General features: G+C 33.5%; 2 protein-coding genes and 1 pseudogene across 2 annotated transcripts; 2 read left to right on the forward strand and 1 right to left on the reverse strand.

Moving 5' to 3' along the window:
* Positions 1 to 1,419: 1,419 nt before the first annotated feature.
* On the forward strand, positions 1,420 to 6,979 carry LOC123920420 (annotated as a pseudogene).
* A 1,633-nt stretch (positions 6,980 to 8,612) lies between these two features.
* On the forward strand, positions 8,613 to 10,675 carry LOC123920587. Its single transcript, XM_045972873.1, has 7 exons — positions 8,613 to 8,769; positions 8,884 to 8,969; positions 9,048 to 9,242; positions 9,335 to 9,499; positions 9,631 to 9,687; positions 9,881 to 10,021; positions 10,298 to 10,675. Exons 1-7 carry the CDS (start codon positions 8,613 to 8,615, stop codon positions 10,673 to 10,675), a joined length of 1,179 nt encoding a protein of 392 aa, XP_045828829.1.
* Positions 10,676 to 12,064: 1,389 nt separating this feature from the next.
* On the reverse strand, positions 12,065 to 15,362 carry LOC123920419 (cyclic nucleotide-gated ion channel 2-like). Its single transcript, XM_045972675.1, has 6 exons — positions 14,596 to 15,362; positions 13,861 to 14,316; positions 13,179 to 13,394; positions 12,792 to 13,078; positions 12,549 to 12,660; positions 12,065 to 12,456 (listed from the first exon to the last, which is right to left on the reverse strand). Exons 2-6 carry the CDS (start codon positions 14,287 to 14,289, stop codon positions 12,211 to 12,213), a joined length of 1,290 nt encoding a protein of 429 aa, XP_045828631.1. The 5' UTR covers positions 14,290 to 14,316; positions 14,596 to 15,362; the 3' UTR covers positions 12,065 to 12,210.
* Between the last annotated feature and the right edge of the window lie 7,749 nt (positions 15,363 to 23,111).

Consider the following 23,111-nt stretch of genomic DNA (forward strand, 5'->3'; position numbering starts at 1 on the left):
CATAGTGACACATATTAATAGAAACTGACATAATTTAAAATAAACTCATATATAATACGAATAAATTAAAGTGGCCAAAATATTCACGCTTTTTGAATGTGCGTTGTTATGATGCCATTAGGGTTTAAGAAAACTCTACAAGTGAGTTGAATACCGCACTTTAATCCAAAACTTTTAGTCGTTAGGTTTATGGATCCTCTCACTTATAAAGTGTTCAACATCCACTTTTCTAAACAATGCGAGACTTTATCCACTCCCACTTACCACAACAATTGAACCATGTAAATAAATACAAACAAAAGTAGAGAAAATATAACTAAATTGAAAAAATGCAGTCAATTTTTTATTCATATATAATAATATCACACTAATACAATTGTTGCATAAGCCCAACCCAATGTTGTTATCAAGCCTTTGGAGGCTATCACTCTGACGTCAAAGCCAACGTGTAATTGAGTTGGAGAAAATACGTCAGTAATTAAGTTAATCGTACTTTGGTGTGATCCTAAGTCATGCTTATACAGAGATATCGTTGTAAATGCCTACTTAGGTGCAAGGAGAAGTGCATGGAGCCGTTGAGATAAGATCCAACAATCCATGAGTGACACAGGGGAAAATCCGCTACGATGCGTGTACAAAGAGATCACGTGCACCATTATTATAATCAAAATTCGTCGAGAATAGCTCCACAACTATTGGGCCCTAGAGAGTGAGGCCATTAAAATGGCCCGAGGCTCTGTCCAAAACACCATGTATAGGAGCGTTCAGATTCTAAATTGTAGAACGAATTTTTACACATTCAAATTTTAGAATTCATGTATTAAAATTTAAACCCATGTATAGAAGGATTTCAAAAATATAAAATTTTTAATTTTTTTTGGTACAAAAGAGGGCCTAAGCCCACAAAAATGTAAAATTTAAATATGTAAAATAATTTTTTTTTTTAAACGTTCAAATTCTACAATTCAAGAGTAAAAACTAACCCGGGTTTCAAATTCTACAATTCAAGAGTAAAAACTTATGCAAACAACTTATGTAATATAAATTAGGTTTTATTCTATTTTATAAGTTCACTTACACTAATGAAAATTGTATTTTTATTAACTATTTTATCATAAACTACATTGATAAACTTATAATAATATATAAAAATTCCATAAACTATTTGCATAAGCTCGTTAAGCTGATCCAAACGGGCCATAATAATCTAGTGGGAAAAACATTTTCTCATAATAAAGTTGTGACACCGACACCAAGTTCCATTAACGGTAAGTTAGGAATTTGGCATGATAAAAAGCAAAGCAGACGCATATGTGAGCAAGCAAACTGCAAAAATAATTAAAAAATAAAATTGCTTTCCCCTTTACTCAACTTAAAAAATAATTTAAACTTACAAAATTAAATTAAACTTATTTTAAAGTTTTTAAACTTTAAACAAGAAAGCTATTCTTATTTGTGCTAACTCTATAGTTTCCTTTCCAACGCTAATCGAACTCGTCGAATATGATAACTCACAAAAAGCACAAACGACATCACAGAATCTGCGTTTTGGAAACGTGAAACGCAATACAGTGTATCGTTCTGCTATCAATGGAGTTGGAGTTCGATCCGATCCCAATCGGTTCGTGCTCCAAAGAGCATCAGAACATTTACCAGCAATGGTTCAATTTCGCTGATTCAGGTACTAATCTATCTATTTTCACTAATTTCTTGCTTAGTTTTTTTGTTTAACAATGGAACTGAACACTGTGCTCGCTTTGATTTTCAGATAGTTATGGGCGCATAACGGGGAATGATGCCACCAAGTTTTTCGCTATGTCTAATTTGTCCCGTCAAGATCTTAAACAGGTTTTCTTGTTTTTCTTACATTTATGACTTGTAAACAATCTTAAGATATGATTGCTTGGTTTGATAGTTCAGAAAAAAGTGATTAAATTGATTACTTATAGCTTTTAGGAATTGAGAAATTGGAGGTAACTTGGGATCAAAACTTAGTTTTCTAATTGAGAATCCACTGCTTTGCCATGTCACCCCACTTTGTATGGTTATTTTTAAACTGATAGTGTGATGCGGAAAGATGGTGGTCTCTCATTGGATATCAGTGTAAAACTATTTTACACCGACAATGTATGACCATTATTATATATATAGTAAATGTAATGAATTTGCATTTATATTCGAGAATATAGAATTTTATTATATATATAGTTATTGTAATGACTTTGCATTTGTATTCGAGAATATAGAATATGCACAGGCAATGTAAGATAGTTTTACACTAACATCTAATGAGCATCTTGTATTCCGCCAAATCATAGGTTATTTTGAAATTAATTGTATGACATTGCAAATTAATGGTTTACACTAACATCCAATGAGCATCTTACACTGTCAAGCATGCATCGGTCGAATTTCAACTTTCCCTGTCCTTCCTACTATACTAAACTCTACTCTATTTTCACTTTGCTAAATCAAATATAGTGGTTGCTCTTGAATTGGGTTTGAACTTTGATCTGTGGAAATGCATCACAGATTATTCTGCGATGCATATTGGAATTTGAACAAATTGCTATTGTTCCGCGATATACTACTAGGAACCAAATTTTGTGAAATAGCAGCTATAGCAGAGCTATAGCGCACTTGTGTAGTGGAATTTAAAAAACCGTTATTTTCTGCAATATGCAATTAACGACACTGTTATTCAATGTAACTCCTTTTGTCTTGACTTTTTGCTTTTTAGATTTAAAGATGTCACTATCAAGAGTTTTATGTTGTCAATTAAACATTTTGTTTTAAATTTAAACTTTAATTTATGAGTATGTTTTGCACTAGACTAATAGTGGATTGAATTTGAACTCCTACACTTTTATTTATTTCACTTTGATACTAATTTGATGTTTGTCTCTATCAATTGGAATGGTATGCACATGTGGTATGAGTTTTTTTATATAAACTGTACTTGTGGATAAGTTTCTCTTTTAATTTTTTTTCTTTATACCTCGTGAACTAAATTGTTTGTTTCTTTGATCCTTACCAAAATAAGGTGTGGGCTATTGCAGATTCAAAGCGACAAGGTTATCTAGGTTTTCAAGAGTTTATCATTGCTATGCAGGTAAAAATATGTTACGCTTTGCAGATGTTTAATGCTGATCGATTTCCAGAATCTTACTCATTTGAAATGTAGGTAGTTTCTTTGGCACAGTCTGGACAACCAATAACACATGATCTGCTGAATAGTGATGGTAAGTAAGTTATGTGTGTTTAGGTTTTCTTCTGTTGTTTTGTTTGAATTTCTATCGTATAATTTTTTTAGCTAATAGAGCTTATCATTTATTGCAGTTGATTTGAAAAATTTGAAACCTCCCATAATGGAGGGTTTGGATGTATTACTAGCTGTAAGTATTTATTTTTACGATTTACTATTTGTTTATGGTATTAACTTTTTCATGTTTATTTAGTAAAAGTACTTACTGCTTGGCTTTGTATCTACAGAAAAAAAAAAAACATAAACAAAAAGACACTGATGTAAATGGTAACATATTTCCCATTTCATTGAATATGGGCACTCATTGATTTTAGTTTTCTTGTTTGCTCCTTTCTCTTCAAAATCCCAGTTAAGTAATTAGCGATAATGCAGGTAGTCAGTCCTCAATTACAGCCATCACCATCAAGCAGTTGGTTTTCTTCGAAGTCCACAAAAAAGGCAAGCATTCTGCTACTCTGTGTGACTGTGACTTTGATTTTTTTTCCTCCCTTTCTTTGTGCATTTTCCTTACATGCTGCTAGATAGAACATCCTGAATATTCATGTCACGTTTTGGATTAGTAACAGGAACAAGCTTGATTGGGATTCTTTACCAGCTTTATTATGCTCTAGTTTCAGTTTTTGTCATCATAATCTTGAAGAATGAAAAGTATTCCGGGAGTGGTTGGTTTGGTTATTGTCTGACTAGGATATTATTAGAGGCCTGAAACTATAACATTATCTCTTGGCTTTTATGCAAGTGTCTAAATGATGCAAGCTGATACCAATAATATGCCTGATACTCAATAGGTGAATAATATTAATATGCCAGTTTCGAGTTGTTACTATGAAGTCTAATCAATTTTTCATTTTGTCTTGTATCCATCAATTTAGTTTCTGATAGGGCATAAAACAATTTGGCAGTTTCCCAAGGCCATCCTGTAGATGTGTTCTCTAGGCCCTTTAATCTGTGTGTTGCTACTTCTTTGCTATTGCCAAAGCTTAGAAATTATCAATATATGTTCTTATAGGGTTTTCACTTGTATTTTGGTGCATATTTTGACAGGTGCCACTTTCCTCTGTGACATCAATAATTGGTGGCTTGAAGAGACTCTATATCCAGAAATTGAAGCCTTTAGAAGTTACTTACCGCTTTAATGATTTTGTCTCCCCATTATTGGTCAGTAAGTTAGCATCTTTAGAAATGACTGGCTATTACAGATCTAGTGTCACATTTCTTTTTTTTTTTTTTGGTTACATAGTGTCACATTTCTTTACTTGGTTATATTGTTGCTATGTTTTAAATACACAATTGACATCTTTATTGATTGCAACGCTTTACTTACTGTAGACAAATAGTGATTTTGATGCCAAACCTATGGTTATGCTTTTGGGTCAATATTCAACTGGTAAAACTACATTTATCAAACATCTGCTTAAATGTGGTTATCCAGGCAAGTAATTCTGCTTTCTCTATATCCATATCGGTGTCTAAGTGTGGCACTTCCCATATCTGTTTTGTAGACATAAGTTACCGAAGTTTGTGTTGTTTCCATAACTGTCAATAGGTGCACATACCTTATTTTCTTAGTTTTCAAATTATTATGTGGAGTTCTAGCAACACACTCTAACACACTTTCTAACACTCTCAATTATTAGTTAAAATTCATATTGGTCCCGCCAAATCATGTGGGTTGCATATAATTTCGGTGGGACCCATATCAACTTTAACCAATAAAAGAGTGTGTTAAATATATCTTCAAGTCATCTTGGAAAATGAATTATTGCATTAGTTTTACAAATGGTGTTGGTGTACAGTCTGGACCTAATGAGAGAAGCATTCCTGGAAATATTGTTGCTGTCCAAGCAGACATGCCGTTTAGTGGACTTACAACTTTTGGCACGGCTTTTTTGTCAAAATTTGAGTGTTCACAAATGCCACATCCTGTAAGTTGCTTTAGCTCCATTGAATAAGTTTATAGACTTTCGTTGTGTGCATTTGGACATAACCAGTTTTTGATTGTCCAAAGCTACTGGAGCACATTACATTTGTGGACAGTCTTGGAGTTCTATATGGAGAAAAGCAACGGACACAGCGGGCATATGATTTTACGGGGGTAACATCATGGTTTGCTGCGAAGTGTGATTTGACACTCCTCTTGTTTGATCCGCACAAACTTGATATTAGTGATGAGTTCAATCGCGTGATAACTTCTTTGCGGGGACATGATGACAAAATTCGAGTAGTTTTGAACAAGGCAGATCAAGTTGATACTCAGCAAGTAAGCACTTGTGTAGTTAAACTTTTGTTTATATATATATATATATATATATATATATATATATATATATATATATATATATATATATATATATATATATATATATACACTAATGAAACTTTTAGTACATGCTTTAGGGAATGCTGACCTATTTGGCTCTATGTTACAGCTGATGAGGGTTTATGGAGCCTTAATGTGGTCACTCAGAAGGTGCTGAACACACCTGAAGTCACCCGTGTGTATATTGGGTATGTCACTTTGTAGATATGTAAGTCAGTGTTAAAATGTACTCTTTGAAATGGATAGTAGGAAAGAGACCAATGTGTTTCTGCATTCACCAGTTATTTTAAGTTTATCTTTATCTAGTATCATGAAGTTGCACCAATATTATTTTTGTGGTGAAATTGTGGCAGATGTATTTTATCTCACCTTTCTTTTGTGGCTCCTTTAACGACAAGCCTGTAAATGATGCTGTCAGCGGTCCAATCGGAAAGGAACTGTTTGGAAAAGAACAGGAAGACCTTCTTTCAGATCTGAAAGATATACCAAAGGCGGCTTGTCATCGAAGAGTGAGTTTATTTATTTTATTTTATTTTATTGTGGAGTCATTTTATTTTATTTTATTTTATTTTCTACTAACACTAGTAAGTTTGCCTTTTGATTTAATTTTGTGGATCTTCCGGGGTCATTTTCTTGATGGAGAAATTTGATATGTATACTTTTGCTGAATATCACAATCCAGTTAATTATTGTTTATATGTTATTTATTGAAGTTGCTGATTTGCATAATTTTATCTTATGTATTCAATTCATCGACTATTGTAGATCAATGAATTTGTTAAAAGAGCCCGAGCAGCCAAGATACATGCTTACATTATCAGTCATATTAAAAAGGAGATGCCTGCGATGATGGGCAAATCTAAAGCTCAGCAAAAACTCATTGATAACTTGGCGGGTGAATTTGGAAAGGTATATGCCCCAGATTCTTCATTTGCTATGCTCACCTTACATGTCTCTTTGATCTCACTTAAATATTATAGCGTATATATGACCTGTAAAATTCAAAACCAGGTACAAAGGGAGTTCCATTTACCTCCTGGTGACTTTCGAAATGTTGAGCATTTCAGAGAGAGCTTGCGTGGTTATAATATTGACAAGTTTGAGAAATTGAAGCCAAAAATGATACAAGTAGTTGATGACATGCTTGCATACGATATTCCTAACCTCTTGAAGAATTTTAAGAATCCTTATGATTAAATTTCTTAGCACTTAATTCAATGATGAGTTGATTTAGTTGCAGTGACATTTGTAGTATACTAATATTGTGGGTTATATCCAGTAAAAAGAATAATCTTACGGGTTATTGATGTAATTAATGTATGTTCGTATTGGATCTTTGACTGTTGAGTGATGACGGGTTGGTCCGACAGAAATACACATCCCCACCACCACAATCATCTTTTGTTCCTTTTTAGTTATCGTACATTCTCATTGCTCTCGTTACTTCAAACTATAACTGCAACATACATGTGAAAAGGATATTAATGTAGAGAAGGATGTGAAATTGTGAATGAGAATGAAAGAAGAGAGAGCGACAGCGAAGAAAGAAATGGAAACGAAACACAAAACAAAAATACTATTGAATGAAGTGAATGTAGTTTGGAAAATGAGAATTGGTTATCGTACTTTGTGGTCTTCATCTAACAAAAATCCTTCACAATTGCTTTAGGTTACTACTTGCAATGACCATGGCAGAACTGAGGGGCCATCGAGAATGTTTAAGGCTGAATGAGAAAGAGTTAGAGGAGGATTTTCACATGCAAGTCAAGTGATTCAGTTAATTATAAAAATATATAGAGAAGTGGAAAGTATCAATCAACTCATCATTTAACGTAGGTCCACACAATAATGTATTCAATCAAGTATATTGTCTTGTCTCCTACATTAAACCCCTTTATTGACTATTACAGTATTTTTTTTATTTTTTATTTTGGTACATGCTATTACAGTATTTAATCAAGTTGAATGTGAGTTAGAGCTTGTCAAATTGCATAAATAAAACAGTGAGAGATTCTTCAACATGGAATTAAATGCTTCTATTAACCAAGATTCGAAGCCAAAGACCAAAACATTTTCTCAACCCATTGAACCAACAACACAATATATATATATATATATATATATATATATACAAACAATAGAAATTTCCATTTTTTTCTAAAATACACCACAACTATTTTCAAATAAAAACAATCATTCTATTTTTATGATCAACTTTGTACGAGTATTAATTTAAAATAAATCATTGATAATTTTAAGTCACTTAGCACATATTAGAATAATATTAAGAGGATACGTTCATTTCTAAAGAATTTGAATAAATTTGTTGCCTTGGATTTATTTTTTTAAAAAAAACTAAATTAGTCCACCCAAATTGACACCAAAGAAAATCAAACCAGAAATCTTAAGGAGAAACAAACTCCAAAATCCTCCAATTCCACGTGACCAACTCAAATGGATTTTGCCTTGAAATATTATATTGAGAATAGTGTCGTTGCTAATCCACATGGAAGGTGCAATTGTCGTGAGATTGCTTTGCACCTCATTTTATGTTGGAGTGTGAATATGGCGTTTAATCGCTCCATTGGATCATGTGGTTGTACTATTCCATCTGACATGATTTCACCGTTATGCTTTCTGTATGAATAATTCACTTCTGAGTTATTTATGACACGTAATGTCCAAATATATCCCGTCGGGTTAAAAGGTTTTACACGGAAAAATTATTAACAATTATATTGTTATTAGTTTATTACCAATACTCAATTATATACCATTCTTATTCAACCATTTTTTAGTCAACTAAGATAGAAGTGGGATAAGTAGAGGCCACCGTCTGTCTTTATTAAATTAAATTTTAAAATTTGATCTCCATAAATTTCATTCATTCCCCCGTCTCTACTTGACTGCATATATAGAATTAAACTAATGAGTTAAATTCCGTCAAAAATGTATTAAATTCATTAAAAAAATGTAATCAATTTATATTAATGATTCTTATATCCTTGGGAATATATATATTCAACTATGATTCATCATCAAAATAAGAGAATTGTAAAAATGATGAATATGTTGTTCTTTGTTTTATATTTGGCAACTACCACTACTGTTTACTCAGTTGATAATTTGCAACGTATGTCGAAAGACGATTTAGAGTTGGAGAGACAACTAAGCTTCATTAATAAGTCTCCTATCAAGAGTATTCATGTATATAAACACATTTTTATTATTGGTAGTTTAATTTGATCTTCATATTTAATAAAATTTTATTTTGATTCATTTTGGTTGTTCCTATAGGCCGAGGCAGGGTATATAGTTGATTGTGTTGATATCTATAAACAGCCGGCTTTTGATCATCCCTTATTACAAAATCATAAATTGCAGGTAAATATTTTACTATGGTTAATTTTATTTTATTTTTTTGCATATACTTACGTTCAATATTCATTTTATTTGTGGTAGATGAAACCAAGTTTTGAAGAAAAAAATAGTCAAACAAGTATGAAGATTTCATCAACCAAATCCATTTATGGGCTTGAGAAAGTTAGTTGTCCAAAAGGAACTGTTCCTATTCGGAGAGTCACCAAAGATGATCTCATTCGAGGCAAATATTTATTCAATGATCGTACCCTAACTCAAAATGGCTTTCGCACTGGTGTAAGTTTGCTCATATATACAACTGAATTTATGATTATATAACATATAATGCTTCAATATTTCATTATTATGTGATTGTATTGAACATGTAGACTGCTCATGTATTTCTTCGACCTTCCGGTGGTCCTTACTATGGAGTAAATGGAACTACTAGTGTTTGGCATCCAAGTGTTGTTATGGGTCAAGAAAGTGCAGGGCATTTATATGTCCAAAATGGAAATGGAGATGGTACTAATAAAATTATCGTCGGATGGCATGTGAGTTTTAATTTATTCTATTATATCAATATTTTTTATTCTTAAAAGCATTCATATATTTATGGCTTTATAATTTAAGTAAATTTGATGTAATAGAAAAAACTAATAATATATTTCATACACGATGTTAGGTATTTCCACAATTATATCATAATGATAATGCAACACATTTATACACATATTGGAAGGTAAGTAAGGTTTTTTAATTTTTTTTTTTATCTTTACTTGTATTACAAGTTACAACATAAGAAATATTTCGTATCTTCGTAAGATTTGTTCTTGCTAAAATAACTAATTTTTTCAATGTTTAATTTTTTTTTTTGACAGAGAAAAACATTGTTTTATTACTTTAAAATCTAACATGATACTTAAATATCACAGTCAGGTAACGCAAATGGATGCTACAATATATTGTGCAGCGGTTTCGTTCAGACCGCCCAAGAATATTTCGTTGGTTCACGCATACCACGTACATCAGTCTATCGTGGCGCTATGACTGAGATGCCAATTTCTCTTGTTCAGGTCATTTTTTTACTTAAAATTTCAATTAAAAATATATAGATTATTATTAAATGTGAAAAGAAAATTAAATATATAGATTATATAGATGCCAATGTCTCTGGAATACAAACTATATCCAACTTTTATAAGATTAACATTCATTAGACTTGTAAGTTTTAATTTTTTTTTATTTTATAAGATGTAAGTTTTAAAATTTAAAGTATAGATATAATGATAAGTGGTTGTTACCGACAATTTAAATAAAATATTTACAAAATTTTATGGATATATACCCAGGATCCAGCAAGCAAAAATTGGTGGTTATCTGTGGCATTTAAGAGTATTGGATATTTTCCAGCACACTTGTTCTCTAACTTGAAAGAAGCTGGTGAAGTGGGATGGGGTGGGTTAACAGTAACTCCTTCGGGTACTAATAGTCCTCCAATGGGAACAGGAGATTTCGTAAATGGCGATTTTAGTGAAGTTTGTTATTTTAGGCACGTTGCATATCAAAGTGTATCTAGAAAGTTTATTGGACCTGCAACAAGTTTAGCATCCACATTCAACGATTGCCCTAAATGCTATAATGTTGTCTACTATGGAGATAAAGGAGGACAATTTGGATATTCTCTTCAGTTTGGAGGAGGAGAACTTCCATGTAATTGTGACAAATAATTGTAGTGAGCAAATTTTGGTATAGTATATCATAATAAATAAAACAATATATTGTAACCAAAAAAAAAATAAAACAATATATTGCAACTCTTTTTGGAGTGTGGGTTCTCTGTTGTGTAAATTTTGGAATTGGATCCTCGGCTACAGCAGGAAGGGTAACAGACAAAGCTGCGGTCGAGGATCCGGGTTGGTAAATTTTCTGGAGTTTAATCTTGACCACATATTAATTTGTTACTTTTGCAAGATGAATATTTAATAATAAAATGAATCAATGGTTAGATGAAAAATTTACTCTCTCCCGTGAAAATCATACGAGAGTATCTACTCTCCTCTTTTTGCAATGATTTAATTCTTTTTTGGTTTACAATATGGTTTTTATTTTATTTTTGTAATTTTGATAATGTTATTTATTAAAATAATTTAAAGTCCCTTTCTATAAAAGCCAATTAATATAAAAAAGGTAATGTCTTTGTTAAACTTCTCTCATTCATTTTCGTTTGAATCACGTAATTGTATTGTTCATGTCTGATTTGTTCCGTTACTTAAGTAGTGGATTACTGTGTTCTGTAACTGAAAAAACTGAATGCATTTTAAAAAAAATAGTTTTAGTGATGGGTCAACCAAGCTATACTAAGGGAAAAGTGAAGCATTCTAATTAAGGATGAGGATAAGAGTAACAGTCAGTCGACCAAAAAACCTATGAATGTGTGGAACTCACGGTTGATTTTCGCCCACAAGATATGTTCCATTCCATCCATATTAGCCTAAACAAAACTATATACGGCTTCTAATTTGGGTTGGCCTCATTAATTCATTAACGGTCAATTAAAGTGTGACAAACTTATAAGGACTCTTATGCATGTGATTTAGAATGAAGAAGCCAAATTACAAGGACTCTTCCTTTATATACTTTAGTACTCTTCTTGCATGCCCTTGCTTTAGGACAGTAAAAACCAACACCAACATCGAGTAAGCTAGAGAATCTATTAGAAATGCATGTATAATTGCCAGTTTTATAGTCATTTTGTTTTTTCCAATATTTGAAACAAAACAATATTATGTGCATTAATAGATTTTTCCGTTTTCTATTAAAGCAAAAAAAATCATCAAATTAAGGATAATCATCAAATTATGTTCTTGTTCCTGTTTGCTTAAATCAAGTTTCAAGGAATATGATTGCTAATTTTGATTGATTTATATTATTTAAGATAGTCGCGTTTTAACTTAATTAGCTTATTCGTTGATTCACGTGCTCTTAACTGTTTGCATTAAAACCGTTTGATTGTTACATTAAAAACTGTTTTTAAAATTTTAAATTGAAAAACATTAAAAACCAAAATATATTAAACACGACAAAACGACCAAGTTATAAGAAATAAAATATCGTGATTTTACGCAAAGTAAAATATATCGAATTATGAAAATATGGATGTTACATTAAGAGGATTACATGCAATAAGACAAATATTTAAAGAAAACTACATAAAATAATACAAATGGACTTCATGAAACGGGCTTGGACCAATATGTATGGACTATGCTCTTTGGTCTCCATCATCCTCTATCAGATACTGCTCAATGTCTCTCCTCAGACCCTCGGGTAAGTCCTTCATAAGTTCCATTTCATCTTCTCCTCCTGTGGCTGCCCATCTCTCACGTTCAAAATGCCGAACTCTTTGTCTTAATCGGGAGGGCAACTGCCTCCTCCTCATCCACCATTCCATGTCACGACTTCTAAGCTGCATGTTTCTCTTCTTTTCCATGACTCCATCTAAGAATACCTGTACGAATGTCTCATTGTTAAACAATGTTTAAGTATGAAAAAAAATTCAATAAGCGTAACAGTTTTTCAATAATAATTCATTTTGGTTACCTGAATGTTACCAATAAACAGAGTGAAAAGTAGTAGTCCGGCAACTATAATGCATATACTGAAAATCACTTCTAGCCAGTTACTTGTGGGTTCAAGATCATTTCCAAAAGTGCTGCAAGAATTAGTAGAAATAGAATGTTAATATTTGGATACTTCTCAACCAAATTCAGGGAAACATTTTTGCGTGAATCAAACTGCAAACAATTATGTAAATAACTTATGAACATGTTATAAAGAATCTACCTGAAGGTCGTCAAACCCCAATAAATGGGATAAAGAATCCTGAAAGCCAAGGAATTGCTGGATACAACATTAAGTGCCCATCGGTAGATGCCATGTCTGAAAGGTCCTTTAACATCTAAGCACACAAGCTTACTCATCATTGTTGAGTTTCCACCACACAATGACCGAGAACATATCTCCTCTGAGCATGATAGAGCGAGATTGCATCCAGCAGATCTTTCACATTGCTGTTGAAGGCATGATGCAATGCGTTGAATCGCAAGGACATACCAACACGCTCCAACAACCTACATGAGTCTCAAATAAGTTAATTCAAACATGCTTTGAATGATATATATAACTTGAAAGTAGTGATGAAGCTCAAATTTTCATTTGAGGTTTTCTTACATGAGAGGCAAAAAAATAAGCTATGAGATTGAGTCCAAATCCCCAAGAAAGGGTGCCAAAGATATAGCCCGTGACATTTTGCATTCTTCTCATCATGGATATGCTATGACAAACCTTAGGGAGAAATTGGAACAAAAACATCAATAGCATTGTTGTCATCATTATTTTAATCCTCTCTTCTCTTATCAATTTTGGTACTACTATCCAAAATACAACCTGCAAATAGAGGATATATCATGTGGTCAAAATAAATTTATTGAAGTATCTGTCTATTCCAAAAGTATAAATAAACTATAAAGTATAAACTAATAAAAGTAATCTAATAAATATATAGGTCAAACATTTCTTCTCTTATTAATCTAATCTATTATTTATTAATCTAATCTAATAGTAAATTAATTAAATAACAACCATAATAAATCCCTCAAATATAAAAATAACAATAAATAAATAAAACATAGGAAGAATTTTTCCTAGTCACCAGAAACAACATGTGAACCAAGAATTAAAATAACATTCCATCCAAAAATTTAATTAATTCAAAACTTTAATCATGGATATTAGTGGACAACATAAAACAACCTCAGACATTAAAACATCATTCATCCAAAACTTTAATTCACAAATATAAATAAAAAATAGAAAATACTTAAGGATGTAAAAAAAAAAAAAAAAATCTTACCTGAGGCACAGGAAGAATAACAAAAATATCAAACCAGAATCCTTTGAAAGCTCTCATATAGGCAGAAGCAGTGGCGCGTGCGTCCCACACAAGTTCCCCACATCCAACAACAAGGGATTTTCTAGACACATATGCTGATCTAAGCTGCAACCCAATGTGAAGCAAATGAACTGCATCAAGAAGCGAACGCGCCACGGTGAAAACCAACGCCAACCCTCCGTCCATATACAAACATGGCGAACCTCCTTTTCTCCCTATGGAAAGTGCATAGACAAACAGTGGATCCATCACCAAAGCAACACCGCGCGCTAATAACAGCGCGCGGTTCCATATTTGCACGCGCTTGCTTCTTGGATCTAATGCTTTTCCTGAGAGTCCCCAAATTTTCCATGTTGTAACCGCTCTTGTGAATTTCTGCAAACTTTCCATCCCCTCTTCAATCTTTCCTTCAACTTTCTGTTGTTCAAAACAATGTGTTAGTGTTTTGTGAAGACAGAGACAGTGTTAGCTATCCTAGCTAGTATCCTTCATATTTAAGCACTGGGGTGTATAAATAAAGAAAACGACATTAGATTGTTTTGTGGCATCAACATTAACGCAGGATTAATAAAACAGGATCACTCACTTATTTAAACATCAACATTAATTTAAAGCAAAAAGGTGGAAAATATATTATATTATATAAAGAGAATAATTAAGAAGAAAACAAGTACACAAATAGAAAGGGATACTTACTTTGATTAATAATCTTCAAAACAACACTTGTATTTCTAGATCTACCAATGTAACTATTTCACAACATGACGCACTTTCAGTTTCAGTTCCAACCACAATATCACCAATTCCACTTCACAAATAGATGAAACCACAAAAATTGTGAACTCAAATCATACCACGTACAAATGCTAGCTACTTCACAAACTGTTGAAGCAAAAACCAAAGCTATATATGAACTCAAAATCAAACTAGAAATGCTGCTACTGTTGTTGAAGGAGTAACAAAAATTTGAGTTGTAATTCTTCTTGATTGAAATGAAAGGTGTTGATTTGAACAATTACACCCAATCCATCGATGAATTGTATTCGAAATGGAAGAGCTGATAAAGATTATCAGAAATCAGAAATATAAATAAAATCTAGCTAGCTATCTATCTGTCTTATTCAATGGTACGTTCTGCAGTACCGGAGAAAGAGAGTGGTGGTTTCTGCGGTGATGATGTCTGTCTCCGGTGGTTATGAGTTTCACTTCTTCCTCTTCCTCTGTTTCTGCTTCCTCTGTTCTTTTTGTTTTGATGGTTTAATAGTTTAAGATGATGGTGGTGTTGTTGTTTGTGAGATTTTGGAGAGAGTTTTAGTTATGTTATGGATGAAAGTGAAGAGGGTTTTGATGGGAAAATGGAAATGGAGGTATTGATTGATTTAATGGAGGGTGAGTGAGCTTATGAGTGAATGATATCAGCTTAATTATGAGGTATTCATTCTTAATTTCTTTCTTTGCTTTCTGTTGTTCTTTCAACACCACATTGTTCTGAATTTTATACCCAAAAATTAGGGGTTAGTGTAGTCATTTCCAAGAGAGGAATGGAAGACACTGCAACATCTTTTGTTCTTGGCCAATTTGGGAAACTTTAGTTTCAAAATGTTAAGATCATAAGTGTGCATTCTATCCATTCACAACAAGGGAAGCTCCTTATATAGGAGTTACAACACTTAGCTTATGGGCCAAGCAAGCTAACTAGCACAAGCCACAAGCCCATAGGCAAGCCCAACGCTTACAAGCCAAACTAGATTCTTAGAGGGTAGATTACACCTAACATATCCACCCTTAATCTACACAAAAACAATCAAAAAAATACAGTTCAATTAATCAACAATACAGCTGCTCAATCACTCAGTTTGCAAACACCTAGCATCTCTCTGAATTTGATGAATGATTCTAGCTTTAGAGGCTTGGTCATGGCATCTGCAATTTGATCACTTGTGCTGCAGTGCTTCAGCTCAAGAGTTCCATCTTTGACAAGGTCTCTTAGAAAATAGTACCTCACATCAATGTGCTTCATTCTTCCATGCATTATGGGATTCTTTGACACTTTTATTGAGGAGCTGTTATCACAGAAGATAACAGTGCTCTTGTTCTGATCCTTCCTTAGCTGATGCAGAATTTTCTTCAGCCACACTGCTTGGCAGGCACATGAAGCTGCTGCAACAAATTCAGCTTCTGTTGTGGAGAGTGTCACTATAGGCTGCTTCTTGGAGGACCATGAAATAGCACTTGAGCCAAGTTTGAATACATATCCTGAGGTACTTCTTCTGTCATCAATGTCACCAGCATAATCTGAATCTGTCCACCCTTGAAGTTGTAATTCACTGCCTCTCTTGTACAATATGCCTAGACTCATTGTACCTTTAAGATACCTCAGAATCCTTTTTGCTGCAGTGAGATGCATATCTGTAGGTTTGTCCATGTATCTAGCAATTAGACAAACAGAGAAAGCCAAGTCAGGCCTAGAAGCAAGTAGATACATCAAGCATCCCACAATCTGCTTATACTTGGTAGCATCAACCTGCTTTCCATCTTCATCCTTGCTTAGCTTGCATCCTGGTACAATAGGGCTGCTTACAGTGTTACACATTCCCATCTCAAATCTTGACAATATTTCTTTAGCATACTTTTGCTGATTTATGAAAATTCCATACTTATCTTGTGTTACTTCTACTCCAAGTATCTCATCTGGCCTAAATCTGTCATAGCAAATCTCTTTTTCATGGAGTGCTTGAAATCTTCAAACATTTCTGAGTTGTTTCCAGTGTATATCAGGTCATCAACATAAAGACTTACAATGAGAATCCTTCCTTCATCTTGTTTTACAAATAAAGTATGTTCATCAGGACATTTCTCAAATTTCTCTTGTCCAAAGTAAGCTTCAATTTTGCTGTACCAAGCTCTAGGGGCTTGTTTCAGTCCATACAATGCCTTCTTCAGCTTATATACTTTGTCTCATTTCTTCTGATAACCTTTAGGTTGTTCCACATACACACACTACTACAAATATAGGCATTTAATAGCGTTTTTTTTAACTTTTAATAGCGCTTAAAAACGCTATTACTGATACCGCTATTATAGGTATGGTTCCTATAATAGCACTTTCAAAACGCTATCAATTGTCTATATTTAATAGCGGTTTCTGAAAAAAGCGCTGTCGTAAGTTGTTTTTCACTGTTTGGGAAAACTCTGGGAACAGGCTTTAACAGCGCTTTGTTTTAAATTCGCTATTATAGGTCAAGGTTTAATAGCGCCCGCACATCAATGACGCTATTGTTGAACCTACCTATAATAACGCTTTCTTGAATAAGCGCTATTAAAGGTCATTCTTTCATAAAAAAAAAATAATTTTTTTAATTACGCTATACTGGAATGAAAAAAAGCCAATAAATTTTATTGATCACAAGCAAACACCACATAAGACATTCAAACAGTGAACCATACAAAGTGCTACTAAAATCTAATTACAATTCCTGGCAAAAAAAAAAATCTAATTACAATTTACTAGAATGCAATAAAAATCTTCAAATCCAAATACAATTTACATTTAAACTAATCAATATAAGAATTACAAAGCATATAAAAGCATTCCTAAACAATGAGATGGAAACATCACAAAACTAACTAGAGATAAAAAGACACCATTATGGATAACCCAAAAATCACATTCTTGATCCTTCAATTGAAGAGTAGAAGTAGAAGCACACGTGAAAGACACCATTGATAACCTTACATACATAATGTTGGCAGCTTTTATCTTACCAACAACCACCATTGTTGGCATATACTTGTTTTCATATGTCTGCATATATAATCAAAAGTACTAGACTAGATATATCAATTCTTTTATGCAAATAACTAAGGTGAAAACTATTTCATCCTCCAGAAAGAAAATAACAATGAAAAGGACCTGGAGTTTAATAAATTTATGGCTCTATGGTCTCTTAGAGATTTGCACAGATTGCCTTCAGTACTAATGCTTTTGATAGCATGCATCTGATCAGTTCAAGCCAAAAAATTATACTACAATAATGGAAATAAGCCGTCATTCAAGGTTCTAAATTACATAGACATATAATCAAGCATTTACAAGGATATCAGCAGAGGTGAATTTTCTCAACACTCATAATACATATTAAAATATCTTTTGATTTGTTCTATGTTTCACCAAAGATAAATTATTATTTCATAGGATCAAAGGATAGCGAAACAGAAAATAGAATTTCAAATACAGAACAAAATTTCATAATAATTTGACTTTCAAGGCAAATAATATTGTTAATTTCCTAAAAAATCACTAGTGAAACATAAGCTCTCACATAATATATCTATTTTATAAACAAAACCAATCCAGGCACAAAACTGATCCGGGCACAAAATCACTAGTGAAACATTAACACTAGTACACTTTCACGGTAAAACTCCAAATTGATAATCACTAGCGCCTACAACTTGCTTTCAAATATTAAGAGAATGAAATAAATAACACACATACCTATACCTATTAGACTAAGAGCTATTTTGAATGACAAAATACCTGTCATTAACCACAAACTTTTTTTTACAATTAGTTATTCGACATGCCTTTGAGACTTTTGATCATATACCTGAAACCAAAAGATGAAGTAAAAAAAAATTGAAAGGGTGCAGAAGTACAAACATGGATATTTCTATTTCAAAAATGCATTGAAACGTAGAAATGATCATTAAAACTATGGTTCATTAAGCAATGTGTAAGAAATAAGACAAAAAATTCTGGAGCTAGAGCTTAGTGATTGTGAACTTCAAATATTCAGTGTAAAACAAATGACAATTGTTACGACCCTTTAGTATGCTTAATATATAATATTCAGTTGTTCCAAATGTTGTTTCTCTAACGATACTGATGACAAATCGTCACACTCTCTAATCCATGCCTATTTTAGCAACATTAGATGCATTTTAGTAGGTTTTTAGCAATAAATATAAGAGAAATCTAACCATTAGCTTGATTACTTGTTTTGCAAGAAAACAGGAAAAACTGCAGGAAATGAATGATTTTCACTACGCTGGGGGCGTAGCCCATCACGCGCCGCGTGATGGAGCTCACAGGGAGCCAAGATTTTCACTCTGATCACGCGCGGCGTGATGCCTTACCACGCGCGGCGTGAAGCTTTGCTGAAGAAGAAGATTGTTCTCTGACTTGATCACGCGCCGCGTGATTCTGTTACCACGCGCGGCGTAGTTGATGGATTTGCAACCACGCGCGGCGTGATAGATCTGGCGCGCGGCGTGGTTGCCTTCTGTATATATATTTTCTGCATAATTCTGTTTTCGGGTTGGAAAATTCTGCAAAATTGATCTACATTCTGGGTTTTGGAACTTCAAGATCGCGATTCAAGACTCCAGAGGATAGCTCCAAGCACATCGAGAGCATGGATCCACAAGCCATGGCGGTGAAGCGAGGAAGCGAACGAAGCACGATGAGGAGCTAAGCTCCTTTGGAGGTAGAATCTAGGATAGTTTAGGATGTAGTTCAGCTGAATGTAATCTACAAATGTTGTAAGAATTTACTCTCTTTATAGTGTTCATCCAATGCAAATCTGTTTTTAATGCTTTATAATCCTTCATTAGTGTTATAATGATTTCGAGTTAAGTCACGTGCGAGAGTATTGATTTAATTTCTGAACTGAATTGCATTGAGCACTCGAGTGTCTCCGGTCGAGAGATTGAGGCATAGAGTGTAGCGAACGATTGACGCGCGTTAATATCATTCGTTGTAGGTAGCTTCCGCCCGAGAGATCGGGGGAGTATCGACAACGAATAGAGTGGATTTTGACAAGAGATTGCGATTCACTAATTTGTCGATCTAGTTGTGAACACTTGAGCAAATTCCTATGATATAGTAGATTGCATGTGGTTTAACTATAGACTAGACGATTCCGATGATTCTACCTCGCTTTTCCATTATATCAAAGCACGTTTTCTAGCAATTCATTACTCAACATACCCCCAATTTATGTGTATTTTCTGTATAATGTTGATCGCTGTCGTATGCGGTCAAAAATAATTGAATTTTGTAAAATGTAGTACAAGGTAAGTTAACCTTGGTCGTCTCACAAGGACTCTTAAAATCAGTTTATCAATATTATAATCAAGTAAGAATTGTAAAAAAAAAGGGGTTTAGGTTTGGTTTCAATGATTAGAAACGAAGAAAGTAAGTTGATTTAGAAACAGTTGTGAGAAACAGATTAATCTACTGCTCGGAGATTTCAGACTTATCATCGATCGTTATATTATCAGTCCCTAAGCGGATTTAATTCTCTTTTGATTATAGAAACGATTAACAAGCGTATTCGATTCTATATGAATTATATTCCTTTTGTTAGATACCGAATTAAGCAAACGGTATACCGAATTAAGCAAACGGTTAAGAACACGTGAATTAACGAATAAGCTAAGTTAAACACGATTACCTTAAGAAATAGAAATCAATCAAAACTAACAATCATGTATATGAAACTTGAATTAAGCAAACAAGAACAAGAACATAATTGAAAAGAATTAAATAAAACTGAATAATATAAATAACCTCAAGGTCTTGGAGAAATCCCCTTACAGCAGATCAACCCTAGTGGTTTAGCAAGCCATAGAATACTAGAGGCTACAAGAGTTTCTCAAAAACTGGAATGAATAAAATATGAGAGACTAAGGCTCTATTTATAGGCTTTTTCGACTTAATTTCTAAGCAGCATCGTGGTGCGTTGGATTGATCGTGGCGCGATGGGATGGCTGCTTGGTCCTCAAGATTTGCAGATTCTGTGCAAATTTTTTCCATTCTCATCGTGGTACGATATAACCCATCGTGACACGACGTAAACTTCGGAATTTAAATTTCGCTCCAACATCAAAGTTGTATCTCTTTGTCTTAGCTTTCCAACGCATGCTCGCAAGCCTCAATCCGATACTCGTAGCTCCAGTTATGGCCTGCAGAGTGAGAAGAGGTCAAACTGCTGTTTATTTATGAAATAAGTGTGAAAACAAAATAAAAGCAAAACTATCCTAAACTTAGGAAACTCATTAAAAACGCTAGAAATAAGTGGAGAAATCATATAAATTTCGTATCATAAGATAGAAGAAAGTGCATTATAAATACACTGATCAAATACCCCCACACTTATTCTTTTGCTCTCCTGAGCAAAACTCAAGCTTAAAGGCAAAATAAATTTTATTTCATTCCCTTTTTTTTTTTTTTCTTTTTAGATAGATAATAAGTCATGATACAACGTCACAAGCAATCAACACATTCTAAGATTCAAGTTCAAACTATGGATTGTTTTTCAAAGATTGGCATAACTCCCGTATATCAACCGTCAATGATAATCAAGCGTGTGTGTGTGTACTGCCTATTACTGTCAACCAGAGTCATGACATGATCCTTCTTGAAAACTACACAGTCAGGATACTAAGCTGTCTTTTCTTTCCTACAACTCAGAGTTTGAGTTCGGATTTCAGCTTGAGGGGAAGCTACGCTTTTCTTGTTCTCACAGGCTTTTTGATTTTTATACGCAAGGATACTACTTAAGTTCATTTTAGTTATGCTTTAGGTGCTACTCTACCTTTTCACCTGACGGGATCTCACTTGTAATGAGTCCAACCTGTTACTCCGAATAGAGCACCCTACACAGCATTTGTTCCTCCAGTTTCGGGCACAGGAACTCAACATATTCATTATTGTTCCTCCAGTTTCGGGCACAGGAACTTATTCTATAATTAATTTTTTTTATTTTTTTTTTTATTTTTTTATTGTGTAGTATCCCATCATTTAATCTAGCCATGATCCTACAATCAAGTAATCCAGCTTTCCCTCAAACTTAGTCCTAATCATACCTCTTTATCATATTCTATACTCAGACAACTTAGGATAATGACTGTGTATTTTAAAGATTTATCAAGCCACTACTAAGTTTGCATGTTTTTCAGCAGTTGTGCATTAAGGTGCAAAGATCATCATATCAAGCATGAAAACAAGAATTTCCAAAAATTTCATCAATCCTACAGCTATATTGCTCTAGTCTTAAAACATGTAACTACTCATAACAATTGCATGCATGCTAAATTTATTTTTATTTTATTATTGTTATATTTTTTTTAATTGACAGAAAAATAAAATAAATAAATGTTCCCCCCACACTTAAAACAGACATTGTCCGCAATGTATAACAATAAGCATAAAGTGAGAAAAGGAAGGAACACACCCGAGGAGCTAAGCTGTAGCAGCTGGAAAGTCCATGTCTGGCGGTTTTGGTGGAGGCCTTTCTGCACTACGAACACATGAAACAAGAAAAAGCAAATACCACGTGAACTTGTATAATAGTACAAAATATGGTGGACCTGCAATAACAAAAACGTGGAAAACAGAGAAGCCAAATTGAGCTTGTGAGTCAGATAAAATAGGTGGGAGAGATGCATAGATTGTGAAGAACAACTGCTTGTCGCGTGGCTTAATCAGAGGCTCCACCAACAATTTTTCTACTATAGGCAATAGTTGCTTCCGACTAAAATCCACATTTTTGGTGTCAACTTTAAGAGTTATTGAATTTGTTTGAATTTCTGCACAAGTGGTTGTCAGCATCAAAATGTCTTCACCTAAAATAGCTGCATTGATCTCAAGACAAACATTACAAATACCACATTCACAAGAAAAAATTTCATCAGATTGATCTATTCCAAGAGCAGCATATAATTCATCTAGATCAGATTGAACTTTGGACTCTTGTGGTATCGTGGAGGAGCCACCAAGAATGTCAATGTTTGCAACAGTGATTGTGTTAGAAGTGCCAGTGTATGTGCTAATAGTGTCAGTGCTATTAGTAGCAACATGATTGTCATTAATTTTAGCATACACAGAACAAATTTCAATATTAGTGCTGTCCTGACCAGTGAAAGTGTCATCAAAACCAACAATAGATGGAAAACCATTAATAAACTCATCAGCGCACTCATTATCTATCAACCCATCAAATAGATCTAATGCAAAGACAGAGTGTTCTTCATGCGGGTGTTTCATAGCATCAAATAAGTTGAAGCGGATAACACGATTCCCAAACGCCATTGAAAGTGTCCCTGCATAAGCATCAATTTTAGCTCTAGCGGTCCTCATGAATGGCCTTCCTAGAATGAGGGTTCCTTTACTGGAACTTGTTTCTCTTTCCATGTCGAGGATGTAG

This window comes from Trifolium pratense, linkage group LG4 (assembly GCF_020283565.1).
Source record: "Trifolium pratense cultivar HEN17-A07 linkage group LG4, ARS_RC_1.1, whole genome shotgun sequence".
NCBI classification, from domain to species: domain Eukaryota; kingdom Viridiplantae; phylum Streptophyta; class Magnoliopsida; order Fabales; family Fabaceae; genus Trifolium; species Trifolium pratense.